Source organism: Camelus bactrianus, chromosome 6 (assembly GCF_048773025.1).
Source record: "Camelus bactrianus isolate YW-2024 breed Bactrian camel chromosome 6, ASM4877302v1, whole genome shotgun sequence".
NCBI classification, from domain to species: Eukaryota; Metazoa; Chordata; class Mammalia; order Artiodactyla; family Camelidae; genus Camelus; species Camelus bactrianus.
Genome location: NC_133544.1, coordinates 55,042,017 through 55,060,884, shown reverse-complemented (window position 1 = coordinate 55,060,884; position 18,868 = coordinate 55,042,017). Strand labels below are relative to the sequence as shown.

Below are 18,868 nucleotides of genomic sequence, written 5' to 3'. Positions count from 1 at the left end.
CAGTCTCTTTCAAGCAACTGTTAAGACCTAAGTGTTAAATCTTACAACCACCCCCTTGCTGTATTGTGAGGGGAAAAAAAAAAGGAGAATGGGAGAAAAGCACTGAAGTTTTCTATGTTTATGGATAAAATATGTGGCGATTTGATTTTTGACCACTCTCAGAGCCAGGAAGACTGGCTGCGATGTGACAGGAAGAGCTTCAGCAGCCTTAAACACAGCCCTTTTCCAAAGTGACTTCCCTTTACCCATCCACCCCCCCCTCCAAAAAAAAAATCAAAATGTACTTCATGAAACTATTGTATATGAAGCACTTATTAGCCATAATTAAATGGACAATATGAATTTACTACGTCTTTAGGACTCTGGCTTGTTCTGGTTTAGAGCAAGATGATTAATGCAAATACATATTACTTGAGATAACCATTTAGCAGCTAATTTAGCCAAATTTATTACAGCAGTTAGAGGTTTTTCATTTTAGCAGACGGAGACAAGGACATGCCAAAAGTGGGCGATGTGGACGAGTGCACACTGCCCTCTAGTGGCCGGCCAGCTGGCGCACTTTGGGGGGGGAGGGTGGAGTCGCTGTGATTTGGCTCCAAGAAGTAACAGCAGGTTGTGCACGTTTCCGGCATCCTTTTAAACCCTTCCCATCCATGGCACTTTATTTCAGGGGCTGATTTACTGCATTTTCCCCCCTTTTACTAGCTCAGGAGTACCCAGATACAAATCAAATCAATTTCAAGTTGGCAAGACTTTGGTTCAAGTATCATTTTTAACGTCTGCATTTTAAAGCTCTCTTTCCGTGGGTATTTAATGGCACCGTTTCACATTACTGATTGTTTTTACTTGTTCCTTCATTTGGGGCCATATTTCAGAGTCTGTGTGGAGCTGTCACTCTGTTTGGCTCTAGCCAAGTCAATTCTGTGCCTCCCTCAGGCCAGTGTTTATCTCTGACTTCATGAGGGGATTTATTTTGTTCCAATGTTCAGCAAATTCTCACCAGAATCTCCCAATGAAAATTTAGTTCATACCTGGACTATAAATTGTTAGACAAGAGCAAAAGGAAGAAGTGTATAAGGACACTGGTTGATACTGCTCACACTGAGGTGAAATGATCAAAGACGGAGAGGGAGGAGTGGTGAAGCATCTTTGGAACCATTCAGATACCCAGAATTGCAAAGAGGGCTACCTCGAAGCTATGAATAAATCACATACAAATTTGCCTTTGTTACATCCTGACGTCAAACCCACTGACAACATCCACAGCACATTAGGTATTCTGTGAGCCAAAAAGATCTGTCGTCCTTTTATCCTTCCTTTCATACCATGGCTGCCCAAAACAGAATAACGTCCTGCTACAAATGCTAGTAACCCGAGCTGCCGCTCCACTGAATTGTTGATTTTATTTGTCCCTAATGGCATTCTACATTAAGCAGACAGAGGGCCACCCCTGGCTTGGTGCGGGACCTCCTCTTTCTAAGCTTCAGCTTTTGCAGAGATGATAACCATTTGGTCCCAGTCTTAATAGGCAATGCCTTCTGTTTTGTTTTGTTTTTTCACTAGTGCTGAACAAGGGCCAGTGTGTGACAAAGTACTATCGCTGGATGCAGAAGAATGGAGGATATATTTGGATACAGTCTAGTGCCACCATAGCTATTAATGCCAAGAACGCAAATGAGAAGAATATCATCTGGGTGAATTACCTTCTTAGGTATATTTTCTAATTCTTTTTCATTTCAGCCTCAGTTATAAAATATGCAGCCCAATGGTTAATAGCTGACATGTTATGTTATCTTTTGACAGTATCTGCTGTGGAATTATATAGAAATTCTGCTTTTCTTTCCACAAGATTCAAAGAAATGTGAAAAGATCAAAGCTTTGTCAGTCGGGACTTCTAGGGCAGATTTGCAAAATGCTCAGTAATCCTCGGTCTGCCAACATTTGGGCAGCTCTGCAGAAGTTGCTTTGGTTTCCCCACAAATGTTAAGGCTACTAAATGACAGACTTTTGCCTACAGGGGAAGCATCCAAAAAGCACCTCCTGAGGGGAAGGGCATATGCAGCTCAGTGGCAGAGCACATGCCTAGCATGCACAAGTTTCTGGGTTCAACTCCTAGTACCTCCACTAAAAAAAATAGCAAAAAGCACCTTCTTCTCCCTGACACACTCTCACACTCATGCACTCCAACCCTTGTGAAAATTGTGAAAAGGGGATGGGGAAGGAGTGGCAGAGGTTGTTATATTCCTGCTGTGTTCCATCCTTTTGAAGACTTCAGCATATTACATAGGGTTGGGTTCAGGTTTTGGTAAGCAAAGGAAGGTACTTTGCCAGAACCAAGACAGTATCAATATACAAACAAAGGCCATCTTTTGCCTGCTCTGTGATCACAGGCAAGTTTTACTGCTGTTTTAATGCACCCTTAAATTTATACCCATTAATGTGACCAAGCCCAACAGCTTCCTAAGTTCCACTGTACGATACCATTTCTCTCTCCTTCCTTAACTGCTTGCTGCCTATGGATTCAGACAAGCGCAAAGGTAACCTGGACCAACAGCCTGGGTGGTCTGCGTCTGGGGCAAGCCTTCCATTCTGGGAGGTTCTCCACCAATCCTGCCACGAAGCTCTTTGAATGCACAGCCTGTCATTCCAGACTTTGGCTCTTCTTGGCCTAAAGCCACCAAGCAGGGCCCACGTATGGTCTGAGTAGGAAGACTTCCAGTAGGTCTTATGAATGGAAGTTATTGCCCTTCGGCTGATCGTCGAGACAGGGAGTACCTGAATCCCATTTTTCTGTGAGACTGTCAATAGGAGCTGAGATGCTGACAGCCACGGCTCATCAGCACACCGACCCTTCAGAGTGTGTTTGCGCCTAGTGGTGATGACTCGAAGGCATGAGTGTGCTTGCTACCAATAGCATATCTATCAGACACTAATGATTACTGCTCTAGAGAGGGCTTTAATGGGCACCACTTAAAAGAGTCTTCATTTATCTACTTTCTTTTTCCTTTTTTGACCTCTTCTACTCTACATTAATTCTCTCTAAAGGTAAAAGTATGGGTATTTAACGTGGCTTTCTCCAAAGCCTGGTTTTCATGCAGACTACCCCCCATGTTTGTGATAGGCTCAAGATAGGTTCCGATATCAAAAATTCTTTTACATAGAGGATTATGGAACAGTGGCTATATGGAATGCAAAAGCTTATGCAAACTTACATGCCAAAGTGCAAACAAAATAAATTATCGTGGCACTGACATTCATTTGCTAGGCAAGGAGACCCATCATTATTAAAAAATTAGACATTAGTGACAGGGACACCATAGACCTGAGGATGTCTGATGTAGCCTAGGGCAATAACGTAATCCAGATGGTTGGGTTCATCTCATTCAGGGAGATTTCTTCCTATCTGGATCTTTCTTGCTGTCTCATCCAACTCATGACCTCCTACTCTGCCCATAAACAAAGAGAGTGAAAAGGGTTAAGGAGATGTCAACCACGCGACTGTGGATCAACACTATTGTCCAGACTAGGGTCACCCAGTACAAGCTCATGAATGTCTGGTGTTCCTTGTCTACCTAACTCCATATGGAGAGGAAGGAGGCAGTTTGAGTATCAAAGACCAGCCTTCAGGCTCAAAGAGACTCAATCCCAGGCAGGCCAGGGATTTAGCAGACCTAAAGACTCACCCTAAGTTCAATAATAAGACCATGAGTTAGATGACAATGACTTGTGAATCCCCATGGCATCTGGACCAAAGGAGAATAATATAGACAAGTTTTAGCAGAGGAAGCTCCCCCAAGTCTGCCACTCATTGGGATCACTTCCCCAGGCTGGGGCTCTAGTAAGAAAGGCCTTGGCCAGATTGCAACTGTTAAAGTGTGTTTTTCTTTCCCACATTCTTGTCCTCTGTTCTTCCCCGAGCAATATTTTCATATTCCCTCTTCCTGCCCAGAATCCCTCACTTCCGGGCCCCATCCAGGCTTGTGGGCCCCTGTTCTGAAATTACTACACCTGCAGGCTTCTTCCTGGGCCCTCACAATTACAGAGGCTGCACAGAGCTAAGGCTACCTTCCCACCATCAGTCTCATCTGATCATCTAGAGAAAGCTCTGCTGCCGATGCTAATTCACACTAACGAGTAAATCCCTGATAATTCATCTTCATGAATTAACCCTCCCTGGGACACTTGCAGTTTTAGAGTAGTTACTGAAACGGTGACCTTTTAATATAGGAATTTCACTAGAGATTAGCAAATGAATCGGTGATCATCTATGTAAGCCTCTGGTCGACTGGCCATCATGGAAAGAAAAAAAAGGCATTTTCCATTTTGAGGTCGGAGACTCTCCATGTGTCTTCAGATTACAGTAGTTTATACTGCTCATCCATCAGGCCAGCCTTGAAGCAGCAATTCTAGAAGACAGCTAACTCAAACTGACCGAACACTCTGGCTTTTCCAGAAGAGACTTGCTTCTGAATTAAAAATAGAACAAAAATTAAGCACATTTGTGCAAATGGGGTTAGATCCATTCTGTTAGGGCCTCTTTCACACTGGGACTCTACCCACTGCAATCAGATTTCCAGCTAACAAGCCACAGGTGTACACCACATGAGCCGATGAAAATGTGATTGTAATGGGTGTGTTGACAGTTCAGTAGCCATAATCCATGCAGCCCAAGGTGCACCTGTGCATCTGTCAGATCGTTAGGCGCTGAGGGCTCTGCCCCCCACTCCCCGCACCCCCCATAGCCTTGGATACATCTGAGCAGCTGAAAAGCTCCATCACAGAGCCAAGACAAGGGTACTGAAGCAATGGACTCATTAGGAGCCCAAGAGAAGACAGGGCACACCAGGAGGCATGGGAATGAATTATTGAGGGTACTTCTCGCATCCTCCCTTCCCCCAGGTGTTATCCTGGGAGGAATGTCAAGCAGCACAGTTCCCTGGACCCCAGTGGTACCTGATTATTTAAAAGCTTCTTAGTGGCTTTCATGTAGCATTTGTAGCAAGGTGCACTTGTACCCCAGCACATGCAATCCAAGCTTCTATAAAACTCCCATGATAAGCTCAGAAATGACTTCATGGTTAGTCCTTTCAACTCTATAAATTCCAGAAGTTTGGGACAAGGAGGTGGGAAGAAGATGGTCAAAAGCAACCCATCCAGTATGGGTATCTGCACTCCTGATGACTGCCTCTCTCCCCGACAGTAATCCCGAGTACAAGGACACGCCAATGGACATTGCCCAGCTCCCCCACCTGCCAGAGAAAACTTCAGAATCCTCGGAGACATCCGACTCTGAATCTGACTCTAAAGACACCTCAGGTATTACAGGTATTACGCCTTCTCCATGTTCTGCAGTTCTGGCCCACCTTCCCAGTGTGAGGGGTGGGCAACCGCCAAAGGACCAGTGTCCAAACAAAGCACCCGGTCAAGTTTATAGAGAAACATGTATCACATCAAGTTATTACAGTCTTTCTCTACACCCAGAAGTCTATATACTTATACACCACCACATGCATATGTACACCCGTGTGTACATATGATAAGTACATATATGTATGTGGTGGTGTATACACACATACATAAATAAGTATAAATATATATATATGCATGTTGTGGTATATATTCAAACACATATAGATACAGGTATATTATGGTATGTAAATATATGTACACAAATACAGAGAGAGCTTGATTGATTCAGCCATCACTGAATGTCAGCCATACAGAAGCCCTGCCCTAACCCCATAGCTAGCTCCAATCTCTTTTCCAGAAGCAATACAGCAAGGCTATCTCTGTTGCTGCAAGAGAGACTGACTTTGAGGCCCAAATATTCACAGTCTCACCAAGCAGGGATTGAGCCTCTAAGGGATATAATTAATGACTCTCTCTGAGTGCTGGACTGTTACTTAGTTTCTGAAACTATGCAGAACAAATCCATGCTTTCCCATTCCTTGTAATTTGGGGAAGGAGACTTTCTGAGTAGTTCTTCGGAGCACAGGAAAGTTAATATAAAAATTCATTTTCTCTGATCCCCAGCCCCTTTCCAAAGACACACATAGATCCAGGGAATACATAACTCATAGGATTTACAGCTGCAAAAAAATCCTAAGCCTCTGCAAACCCAACCTGTTCTGCTACGCAAATGAAGGCCCGGAGTAGTTACATGACATGCCTGAGGTTCTAGGCCAGGCTGCCATCCAAAACATCACAGCAGAGCCATAAAATCAGCATCACCCCTAAACCCTCTGAGGTTATATTACTGGGAAATTCCATCCTTCCTAAAATGTGCCAGACGACTAGGGCTTCCCCAGCACGAACCTCATCCTTAGGGAACCTGCTCTTCAGGCTGATAAACACAGATCCCTCTACTCCAGACAGCTTCAGGGAGGTGGGCAGAGGGGAGGAGCATTCACAGAGGATCTGGATTGTTTTCCTGTCTCCTAAATTGCATTCCTCTGAAAGTTCTTTACTAGGACAGAAGTTCTAGAGTAGAACTATTTATATGGTATATAGCAGTGAACAAAGATGACAAAAAAACTTTCTGCCCCATGGAGCTTATATTCTAATTAGGGGGAGAGACAGAAGTAAACAAAAACAGAACATACAGTGAATCAGATAGCATTAAGTGCAATGGAGAAAATTAACTTCAGGAATAAAGAGCTCAGTTTTCAACAAGGAACAAAGTCGCCAGTGGAAGGCACAGATCTCTTTAGCAAGTCACCTTGCATGTCATCATTTTTCTGCATCACTAACACCTTCTTTCAGGTTATTTACTCTGATTCCCTGAGTATTTTTGAAGAACTTCTCAAACGTTAATGTGCCTCAGAATCACCTGGGGGTCCTGTTCAAATGAAGAATCTGATTCGGGAGGTCTGGGTGGAAGCCTGAGATTCTGCACATGTAGCAAGTCCCCAGGTGATGCCCGTGCTCCAGGTCCATAGACCACATTTTGAGGGAGGGTCCCGTTAATCTAGGTCCTCCAGAGAGAGCAAGCTCAGGCTTTAAGTAACCAAGGCGGCTCAGGATGGGGCAGGACACCACCCCCTCCCGCCCCACCCCCCGGCAGGTGAGAGGTGGTCTGGCCCTGCTAACCTAGCGTCTCTTGTGTTTCCTCTCCCCTCCACCGCCCTGCCCCCCACCCCCTCGGCCGCCCGCCCCACGCAGAGGACAACGAGAACTCCAAGTCCGACGAGAAGGGGAACCAGTCAGAGAACAGTGAAGACCCAGAGCAGGATCGCAAGAAGTCGGGCGACACGTGCGACAACGACATGAACTGCAATGACGACGGCCACAGCTCCAGCAACCCGGACAGCCGCGACAGCGACGACAGCTTCGAGCACTCGGACTTCGAGAACCCCAAGGCAGCCGAGGACGGCGGCTTCGGCGCACTGGGCCCCATGCAGATCAAGGTCGAGCGCTACGTGGAGAGTGAGTCGGACCTGCGGCTGCAGAACTGTGAGTCGCTGTCATCCGACAGCGCCAAGGACTCCGACAGCGCGGGCGAGGCGGGCGCACAGGCCTCCAGCAAACACCAGAAGCGCAAGAAGCGGCGGAAACGGCAGAAAGGCGGCAGCGCCAGCCGCCGGCGCCTGTCCAGCGCCTCGAGCCCCGGCGGCCTAGACGCCGGCCTGGTGGAGCCCCCGCGGCTGCTGTCCTCCCCCAACAGTACCTCGGTGCTCAAGATCAAGACGGAGATCGCGGAACCCATCAACTTCGACAACGACAGCAGCATCTGGAACTACCCCCCCAACCGGGAGATCTCCCGGAACGAGTCTCCCTACAGCATGACCAAGCCCCCCAGCTCCGAGCACTTCCCGTCCCCGCAGGGCTGCGGGGCCGGCGGCGGCGGCGGCGGCGGCGGGGGGCTGCACGTGGCCATCCCCGACTCGGTCCTCACCCCGCCCGGCGCCGACAGCACCGCCGCCGCCGCCCGCAAAACTCAGTTCGGTGCTTCGGCCCCCGCGACGGCCTTGGCCCCAGTCGCCTCCGACCCGCTGTCGCCCCCGCTCTCGGCGTCCCCGCGGGACAAGCACCCCGGGGGCGGGAGCGGCAGCGGCGGAGGCGGCGGCAGTGGCGGCGGCCCGGGCGCTTCCAACTCCTTGCTGTACACTGGGGACCTGGAGGCGCTGCAGAGGTTGCAGGCGGGCAACGTTGTGCTGCCGCTGGTGCACAGGGTGACCGGGACCCTGGCAGCCACCAGCACGGCCGCGCAAAGGGTCTATACCACCGGCACCATCCGCTACGCCCCCGCCGAGGTGACCCTGGCCATGCAGGGCAACCTGCTGCCCAACGCGCACGCTGTTAACTTCGTGGATGTTAACAGCCCGGGCTTCGGCCTCGACCCTAAGACGCCCATGGAGATGCTCTACCACCACGTGCATCGGCTCAACATGTCGGGACCGTTCGGCGGCGCGGTGAGCGCGGCCAGCCTGACGCAGATGCCCGCCGGCAACGTGTTCACTACGGCCGAGGGACTCTTCTCCACGCTGCCCTTCCCTGTCTACAGCAACGGCATCCACGCGGCACAGACTCTGGAGCGCAAGGAGGACTGAGCACCCCCCAGAGCGGCCCAGGGCTCCGCCTGGAGGCATCGTCGGTGTTTTCGTTTAGACCTTTGATTCTAGCACTTTGAATTTGAGCAGGTCAGCATCTTCTCTCACCACGACGGTCCCCGTTCCAACCCGCTTTCTTTCACTTGACTTATTCTTTCCTGTAAAGATATGTTTATTTTTGGCTTTCAGAGGGTCAGATGACCAGTTGCCTGCCATTTTGTCTTCTTCTAAGATGTGTGTTGGGTTGTTCTGCTTTCCTTTGCATCTTTATTAAGATGTCTTTAATATGTATATGCTTCTGCCACAGAATACTCAGTCTTGTGGTCAAGAGATTTCTCAAGTGACAACCATTGGGTTTTCTTCCTAAAAGATCTTGATATGATCAAGATTGAAAGAGACAAGCAGAAACAATGTGCCCTGTTTGACTAAGTCAAATGAAATGGGGTGGTTTTGTTTTGTTTTGTTTTTGTTCCTAATTCCTTTAAAAATAGGGCGATAGTATTTTAGAATTTTATGCAGAATTTAATTCTCTTTTTATGGTTAAGATTTTAAGATTTTCTTACTTGCACATAAAAATAATTTGGGTTCTTAAACTTAATTTCTGGCCTGTGACTAGAATGTTTAAAAAAAAGTTGGACTAAATATTAATTACTGAAACATTAACTTAATTTCTAAAACCATGGTGCTATCATTTATTAATCTGTAGTGTCTTCATACAAAATGCAGCTCCTGGGCTGGGTTTTGAAGAAAAAAAAAAAGTGTTCTGTCCTGGTCTGGAGTCCGTTGCTGCAGTCTCCTTGGTTAGTTAAGACAAAGCCCTCATTAACGTTTGCTGCAGGACTTAAAATTTTTTACCTCCCAACTAACAAACATAGCCTCACATTAAATTTAATGGGTCAGGAAAGCCCTTTTTAAAAGGGCTTTTGGAAAACTCAATCAAACTGATCTGAGGAGCAGTTTAGATACATACTGTCTTTTGCTTAGCTTTCTTTTTTTTTTTTTTCCTTTTCTCAGTCTAACTGAGGCTAATTTTTGCAACTTCAATAACACTTCGGAGTAAAAGAAGGAAAAATATTTAACATGTTTTTGATTATTTTCATTTCTTGCTAAAAAAGGAAGGCTGTATTTTGGGGGACTGATTTGTGTTGATGGATTTTTTTTCCCTTTGGTTCTTTTATTTCTAGGTTGGAACCAATAAGGTTTAAAACTAAAGAATGGGTTAAAATAAGCTTCAAACAGATAACTACAACTGAAAACTGCACATAAAGTTAAAAAAAAAAAAGAAAAAAAGAAAAAAAAAAAAGAAAAAAAATCCTATTTTGTCTTTGTTGCCAGAAATCAGTGTAGTGTCAAACACTCCAAATGACTGTCAAGTATAAATTCTTCTTCCACTCCATTTTTGGCAGCTGTTTGTTAAGGCATCTAATAACAGATGTGAGAACTGTAATGTGTGCACTGTGTACGTGTCCTTGGCTGTCAGTCCATTGCAGTTTCAATGTGTGTTTCTATATGCGGTATATACTAAGCTAATGTAGTTGTTTTGTCCTTTGTCTTCTCTGTGCTCTATCTCTAGTCCGGAGTGGTCCAGTCCCATTCCTGCAGTCCTAGTGAATCAGTGATTCTTGGGGGTTAGTGATTTTTGTGTGGTGGCCTTCCTCTGTAATGTCACCCCATGCTGCTTCTACTGTCTGTGAATCTTTCGTTTCACTTTTTTAAGACTCCTGCTGTTGCTTTGCTGGTGTATAATCTCCCCACCTCTCCCCTCTTTCCCTCTCTGTCTCTTTTCCCCTTTTCCTGCCTCATCTTTCCTCCCTGCCCCACCCCACCCCCACTTCTCCAAAATCTTTTTCATTCTCAGAGATAAAAAGACTCTTAACTAGCTCAAGGTTAATGGAGCCATTTTTCCCACAATGGAATTCTGGGTACGACTCTTTCTTCTGGAGTGCCGCACAAAGCACTGAAGAAGAACAATGCTCAGATAGATGAAATAAACCGATGCCACATAGCCTCAGTTGTTAACATTCCCAGAGTCCCTTGCGCTCTACCTATAAGCAGTGGGTGCTTTTCTTTGGTTTCCTTCCAGGTTGGCTGATGGAGCAATATATAAAACAATTTACCAGTGAGACCGAAAATTATTTCAAAAGTCAACCCACCAATTTTTAAAAACAAAAGGGGCGGGGGTAATGGAATATAGAATTGTCCTGTATCTTGGTTTACGTGTGCAATGCTCATAGAGTAACTCGGCTGTCCTTTGAATGTCACTGTGTTGAGTGGATTCCTCCAGGACCTTTAATTTCATGAGTTGGGGCCAAACCACTGTGGAATAGTAGCAAAAAGAAGTTCAAGGCCACCAGTTGGACTAGTGAGCTTACCTGAAGGATGTAAGTAGGTTTAGAAGGTGACGAAGGCCAATCACGAAATTTCAACCTGAATTTTGGAAGCTCTACTCTAGCTATCGAACAATCAAAGGAATGCACCTGTCAGCTACAGAGAACAGCTAGACAGCTGGGTTTTTTTTTTTTTTCTTTTATAAATGTTTCTGTGTTGTGTCAAAATGATTTCTGGTGATTTAAACTAACAGATAATCACAGCTGCTGTCTAAATCCATAGTGTTAAAATTACAAAATGAAAAAAAAAAACACTTCATTACCTGTGAAGAGTGTGTCTGTGTTTTTAACTATTTCTTGTACAAATATATGAAAACTTTTATGAGGAGACTGGTGCCAAGTAGCTGAATAATGGGGAAAGGGATATTCTGTTCGTAAAAATCTTAGCAGTGTTACCAACTCTACGATATATATATAAAAAAAATTAAAACGTTACAAAGCGACAGCTATGGTACATTTGTTTTGTGTGAAGCTAACCGGACCTAACTTCCTGAGTGCCTGGCTTATTTTGAAACATTTTTTTTCATTGACCATTGATAATGCTGCAAATCAGAAATGTACATACTTCATTTACAACAGGGTTCTTTTTATACTTTTGTAGATTCTCATACATGTCACATACATGGTTGTCTTTATGTAACTTAATTTTTCATCCGCAGGTGCCATTTTCATAATAAACTTCTCTTGGATTTGTTACTATCTGGCATCATTTCTTTTACATGTAACCATCCTAACTAATGAATGCTGGTAGTATTTGTTTCAGCAGGAACCTTGGTCATTATTCTCAATTTAAAAAAAAAAAAAAATTTAAAGCATCCATATTTTTGCTAGTTTTGAGCACAATGCATAGCTTGTGTACCAATGAGGCTGACAAGGCACAGATTAAGATGCTAATCCAAATACTACACCAAACTTGCAACCATCCTAAATTTTCAGCTACCCCAACTCATTGTCATATGAGCATTATTATGCATATTGTCAAAACTGAATGGGCCTGCGACATTAACCACTATGGGAAGTGTGCATTTTTTCTTGATTAATGCACAGTAAGTGATGACGGTTTTCATACATTAATCATTTAAAATGCACTTGGTATTTTCATTTATTACGAGCTATAACATATAACCAACTGTTTCATTGCTTATACCTTCTCTTTACACTAAAGATGTATTTTCTTTCTCCAGATGAGCCAAGTAAGTCATGGTTGTGCTGTGTTTTTGGTTAGGTTGGTGTGCAGCCTGTCCCATTTGAAGGCAGGTCAGCTGGCTAACTCAAAAAAATAAAGAGAGAACTGCAGCTGCTTTCCCAAAGTTAAGGATACAGGTGGGTCACCTGTTAAGTCTGTGCTCTCCAGATAATGAGGACATGTGAATGGGTTGAGCAGAAAGAAAAGACAAACACTGTCCAAAAGCTCCCAGCTAGAGTGAAAATATCACGTCCTACTCTTGGTCTTCAGTGACATTTGCCAGTTTCAGGGTACTTTTTGTTAATGGAGGACCACTTCAGGCTGGTGGATACGGAAATGCGGCTGTGGCGGTGGGGCCCTAGATCTCTCTACTGTGCCCTTTATGGGTCCCTGGAAATGAGTACTTAAAATTAAACATAGGGAGAGGGTGATTGAGAACACAGAACTGGGTTATCTCAACTACTTTGCCAAACTGTATCTTCTTTCCCTTTTGCTTTTGAGAATCAGAAGAACACAGTATAGCAATAGCAAGATTGAGAAGTAAACAAACTGATGAAGCTAGAAACGCAGTCCTGACCACATGACAGTGAGCGCTGAGCCAGCTTACCCAGGGCGCTCTGTCTGAAGGTGCTGACGGAGCCAGCTCTCAGCAGTGGCTTCCAGAGTTTGCATGGGGGTAGAGGGGAGCCTACCAAGGCAGAGGGCCAAGCCTCTGTCAGCTGGATGACCGTGTTGGCTGGCCATTACACTTTAACTCTGGACACCACTTCAGCCCTGTGATCTGGAGGTAGTAGTAACTGGGAATTTAAAAAGGAAAGCCAGACACAGTGATGGGTGAACTGAAATCCTCACAATATTTGGAGCTTCTGCAGTGGAAGTGGTAGAAACCCTGAATTCTTACCCAAGCTCAAGCCTCCCTTAACATCAAGTTTTCTATCCTTTATTTGTACCCATCAATGCTAAAATATGTCACTAATCAAATAAAGACCATCCCTTAGCCAAAAAGAGAGGGCATAAGCTCTGGGCTCAGATCCACTGACAACTGGGAAGCTCTGCCACCTCCCCAGCCCTGGGACTGGCATCCAAGCCAGAGCCCTGAGCTCCCCAGAAGCACAGACCCTCGCCCTTGCCAGTCTCACAGCAAGGCTCCAGTTTGGAGGTGATGGACAGACAAGGATCTGCAGCCACCACTCTGCCTCTCTTCTCTTCTTCCCAGCTGATACAGATACTTGTTTATTTGGCAATGAGGAACAAGAAAAAAACTTAAAGTAGCAGGCAGGACAAGAAGAAGGTATGCATTCAGTTGAGTATAAAGAAACTTGTCTTACTCCTCAAAAATTCTAATTCTTACCCATCTTTACCTATACCTAGACAAAGTCTATTTATTCTGAGCATGTTTACAACAATTTGAAACCAACCTGGCCTGTGCATCGCATTGAAGGTAAGAGATAATGTAGATTGCCAAGCCCAGAAGATAGTCTGTTCAAGCCAAGAAGATTATTATCCAGGTTCAAAGATTAGAAAGAGTGAAGGACTTGGGAGGGAAAGAAGAATGCCTTTGCTAATGTTTTAGATCATGTAGTGGAAAAAGGCAAACTTTTCATGAGCATGATTCCCAAAGAATGATTACAACTAGCAGGCTTAAGAAATAATTCCGGGATGCTAAGGTCAGCTAATTCCCTTAGATGCTTCTGCTTTTCTGTATCTCCTGGGAAACCAATTATAAAGAAGGGGGGCTGGCCTGGTAAACTATGGGCACAAATCATGGCTTGTTCATCTTCATGTTCCCCCGTAGTGCCTGGCTCAATGATTTATGAATAGTCTTGGTCAGTGAAGATCTACTCAATACTGATGGATGAAAACACTTGAAAAAATGAAAATGAAACATGACTTGTCAACAGGCAGAGATTCCACTAGAAATGTCCATGTGGTTTGGCAGGATGTGTTGAGTTTCCACCAAGAAAGGAATGGCAGAATGGAGAACGCAGCAAGCTCATTCACTCCCGCCTTCTTGGGTGGTTCTTATGGCTGGCGTGGAGTTAGTCATTGAGAAATGTCAGTATTTGTGTGTGTGTGTGTGTGCCACAATACTATTTATTCTGTATACAGCAATAAATTAGGTACTACAAATGGACAGAGGAGGAAGAGGGAAGAGCCCAAGCAGTTAGCAACTGAATTAGTAAACTTTGACATCATTATCCCATGGACAGCTAGAAAAATCGAACTGAGATTCACAAGAAGGTACCATTTAGTAGTGTACCCTCACAGATGAGCACTGAGCTGTATAAACTCAGTCATCATCCAGAGAATTTTAGCAACCAAGAGGGAGCCTCTTGTGTAGAAATCACATCTCCTAAATTCCAGTGGTGAAGGTCTTCCCAGCCTACTATTAGATTACTAACATTTTTAGAAGTTGTTGCACTGAAATCTTACCTCTGGAGTTAAATGGACTAGATCTAAACCCTCTGCCTTCTGAGTGGCCTTCAAATATGCGAAGATGGATCAGAGTTTCAGTAAGTCTCTAGGTGAACAGTCACCTGTTCTTTCCACTGTTCCTCCAATGGCACTGGCGTAGGTCCCTTCACCACCCTCATCACCCACCTCTGGGTGCACCAGAATTTGTCAAGGCCCCTAAATGGGTTTCCTAGGCTGCCTTACTACCACAAACTGGGTGGCTTTAGACACCAGAAATTTATTCTCTTACAACTCTGGAGACCAGAAATCTGAAGTCAAGGCACCATAAAGGTCGATTCCCTCTGAAAGGCTCTGAGGGAGAGTCTGCTCCTTCCTGCTCTCCTAGCTCCTGGTGGGTACCAGAAATCCTTGGCCTTCCTTGACGCATCGCTCTGATCTCTGCCTCCATCATCACATGGCCATCTTCTCCTTGTGTGTCTCTGCATCTTCCCATGGCCTTCTCCCACTGTGTCTCTCCTCTTCTAGTAAGGACACCAGCCATACTGGATTAAGGACCCACCCTACTCCAGTATGACTTCATCTTAACTAATTACATCTGCAATGACCCTACCATGAGAAGGATATGGAATTAAAGTCACAGACTGAGGTCTTGGGGGTTAGGATGTCAACTTTTTGGAGGACACAGTTCAACTCACAATAGCCTCTATTAAAATGTGGCACCCTGGACCGATCACATAGCTCAGATGTTACCTGGTGCCTGCATGGGCTGGCGGTCCTACTACATCTCTTGCTCAGGACTCTGAGCTTTTCATTGAAATAGCCTGAAACTGAATTCATTTCTTAGCAGCCAGACTACGTTGTTATTTCATCCTGAGCCTCTAGTCAACTGGAACACCTTGGTCTTTTCACAAACGTTTGTTAAGGCGGGTCTCCCACCACCTGTATGTATCCAGCTCTCATACAATGCTGGCAAGTGCTTAGGTGAAAAGCAATTTAAAGAAAGAAATTCACTTATTCACCAGGCATGGAAAGCAAGCAAGGGCCTGTCCCTGGGAAAACACGTCTCATTTTCATGGTACTCTACACGCCCTCTGAAACGACTGCACCCAGCCCTGCCGACGAGGAGAGACCCAGCCCCAGCACTTGTGGAGCCCTGGGGCACGGGCACACCACGCATCCAGAACAATTCCCAGTGGGCCCCTCCCTTGTCAGTCAACTGAGGCAGGGAAAAAACCACCATGAGAAGGAAATGAAAAGAGTTTGAGAGAGAAACGACTGTATCTGCCATTTTACAGCAGCAGAGCTGGGGTGAGATGCCAAGACCCCTGACACACATGTGTGAAATCATCCACTCCAAAGTCAAGTAAACATCATGAGACCAAACTCAACAATGTTCTGAAAACGAGTAGGGCTCCTTTTGTCCCCTTTCATGGACTAAAATCAAAGAGGTCAGTATAAGACTGTCCTGTACTTTCCTGGGGACGAACATGGTTGTTTTTCCTTCTGTTCATCTCTATTGGCGATCATGAGATACACCAATAGGATTGACCCAGATCACGTTCCCCTGTGGAAAGAATTTTTCTCGAATACAATTAATTTCAGTTTTAAAAATAATAGATGCAAACTACTAAAGCCACTTTAAGGGGAAAAAAGGAGCATAGGGCAAGGAGGCGGCTCTTCTCATACTGAAGTTCTCAGATTTATAGCGGAAGTGTCAGAAACGGGATGTAATATCCGTATGACCCCCCCACTTCCCCCCAGACAAAACCATTATACCCTGGATGAATTATTGACTTTAGAGTTTTATCTGTGCCATGAATAATCACAAACTTGGGAGTCTCAGGGCACAGTTCATAAACAAATAATTATATCACAATGATAATTTTTCAGGAATTACAACATCAATCATGGCCATGTTATTATCAAGTACATTTTCTGGTCGCCTCTATTCATCAAACCCTCCTCCCTCTCCACCCTTCCGCATCACACAAGCAAAACTCATCACCAGATTGCCTCTTATTTACACATCACTCAAAGCAGGACAGAGCAGGCACACACAAAATGGGCCAACCCAGCGTTTATGAGAGATGAGTTTTCATTAAGAAAGCTCAAATTAAATGCATTGAGAAAGATGGAGGGGGGAGAGATTTAATTATTCCAGACTCCCCCAAAGGAGGGTCTTTGAAAAGATCTTATTCGGAAGATAAAAACGGACGGAAGGTTTATTCAATTTCAGGCAGTACTAATAAAAAAAAAAAAAGGAGTTAGTCTCAGAAAGCAAAGGGAATAGCTGCAGGACAATAGTGCGCCCCCCCCCCTTTTTTTTTTAATAATGGTGATACATGTGCAGGAGGTTCAGGTCCTGTTCTGCAGCGCCCTCCTTCAGCTGGAAGAGCTGAGCGGAGGTGGGCTCGGAACGCAGCACAGGTGTCAATACCTGATGCAGGTCTACAGATGAGTCAGGAAGAGAGCTGCTCAGAAAGTTCCGGTGTAAAGCTCTTTCCAAAAACTATTAGAGAAGGTTGATAATTCCAAGCACAGTAACACTTTGTGTAAAGCACCCTCAGTCAAACCGCTTTACTGAGTAATTTAACATCACTTAAGGTCAGAGGTCTGCTCTCCCCAGATAACAAGTGCATCTCACAATTCCAAAGAAAAACAGCAAAGCAACATACAGTCCCCTCCTCAGACAAAAGCTTGTACAATAGGGTTAAATCCATAATATGGTGGTGCTTACCATTAACTCCTTGTTAGCCTCTGCTCCTAACTGCCTTCTGAGCTACGCAGGCAAAGCGATGTAATTCAGACTGATGGACACGGAGGACACTGAAACTCCTCGGAAGGAGATACTGACCCAAGCACCTGGGACAGTCCAGTCAGTCCCCTAGTGACACCTCACTCTTAAGGACAGCCCTTGGGTACGTCTGGCCTGCACTGAGATGAGATTCTCTCTTCCTTGGCATCAGACTGTGCCGAGGCAAAGGTAGGGCTGGTGCCCAGCAGTGAGCACCACACACAGGTCGGGGAGACAACACTGCACTGATGTGGGGGGCCTGGGCTCAGTCTGATCAGCCCCAGCCCCCAGGCCACCAGCGAGGCAGCTCCAGCTTTCCCGTTTCCGTACACCTCCTCTGAAACAACGTCTGTCCTCTCTACTGCTCTCCTTTAAAAACTTGCCAGTTTCTTGAATGCACCTGGCCTACTGGAAGTCACCCTGCCTTAAGACCAACCTTAGTGAAAACAAAAACTCACTAAAAGAAGGGACAGCACGATGGGAAGGAGAAAAGTACAAGTCCCGTCCATGGCCCAGAAAGCTTATAAATATGCCTTTCAAAGCCTCTTTCTCCTCCAACCTATTTTTTTTTTTTTTTTTTTTTAGTGGAAGTACAGTCAGTTACAATGTGTCAATTTCTGGTGTATAGCATAATGTCCCAGTCATGCATACACATATATTCATTTTCATATTCCTTTTCATTGTAGGTTACTAAAAGATTTTGAATATAGTTCCGTGTGCTATACAGTAGGACCTTGTTGTTTATCTAGTTTATACACAATAGTGTGTATCTGTAGATCTAGAACTCCTGATTTATCCCTTCCCACACCTGCAGAAACCGTAAGTTTGTTCTCTATGTCTGAGTCGTCCCCCTCTACTCTTGTCTTCACAGGCGGGCCAATCTCCCTCCCCCTCACCCCCATCCACAAAGTCCCCACCTGGTCTTGCGCCTGCCTCCCTCCCTCCTGAGTATGAGAGCTCCTCTGGGGTCCATTTTATTGTTACTCCTGTGGTGCAATTTGACCTCCCTTGGCAGCTCCCTTCCTCCCCTCCACCCCCCTTCCCAGTCATCCTACTCAGCATGAGAGACCCTTAAGCCAGCCAGTAAACCAAAAGTTCTTTGGGGTAATCTTCCCTTTTTAGAAAGCTGGGGAGGGACCATCAATCCTTCACATTTTAATTTGGGGATCACATCATGTGACCTGAGAAGCATACATCAGCCTCGGATGGAAGTGCTCAGGGCCCTGAGCTAGACCTGGGTAGGCCCCTGCCCACCTTCTCCCTGGACAGGGAAGCTGGGTCATGTGGTGAGAAAGGGGAGAAATCCGGCAGCTCACTTAAGCTGTAAGTTCATAACCCACCTTGGGGAAGGTGACAGCAGTCTACACTGGCAGAGGCCTCCCAGCACGAGCAGCATTTATAGTTCCTACTGAGTCATCCAAAGAGGCCTCTGTCCCCACACCCTGGAATTCACAAGCCTCCACAAAAAACTCCACTTGGAGTCATATAGGGGAAAAAACGACACAACTATTCAAAGGACATTTTCCTCAAACACAAA

General features: G+C 45.3%; 1 protein-coding gene across 6 annotated transcripts in view; it reads left to right on the top strand.

The window, feature by feature from the left end:
* NPAS3 (neuronal PAS domain protein 3) overlaps window positions 1–11,635 on the top strand; it is a 794,663-nt gene extending 783,028 nt beyond the window's left edge. For 4 of the 6 annotated variants that reach the window (XM_074365668.1, XM_074365666.1, XM_074365665.1 and 1 more), the window contains 3 exons: window positions 1,564–1,711; window positions 5,201–5,325; window positions 7,162–11,635. In XM_074365668.1, coding sequence (XP_074221769.1) covers window positions 1,564–1,711; window positions 5,201–5,325; window positions 7,162–8,549 — 1,661 coding nt within the window. In that variant the 3' untranslated portion in view covers window positions 8,550–11,635. The remainder of the gene's footprint in view (window positions 1–1,563; window positions 1,712–5,200; window positions 5,326–7,161) is intronic. The other 2 variants (XM_074365667.1, XM_074365664.1) reach the window with 1 other exon arrangement.
* Window positions 11,636–18,868: the final 7,233 nt, after the last annotated feature.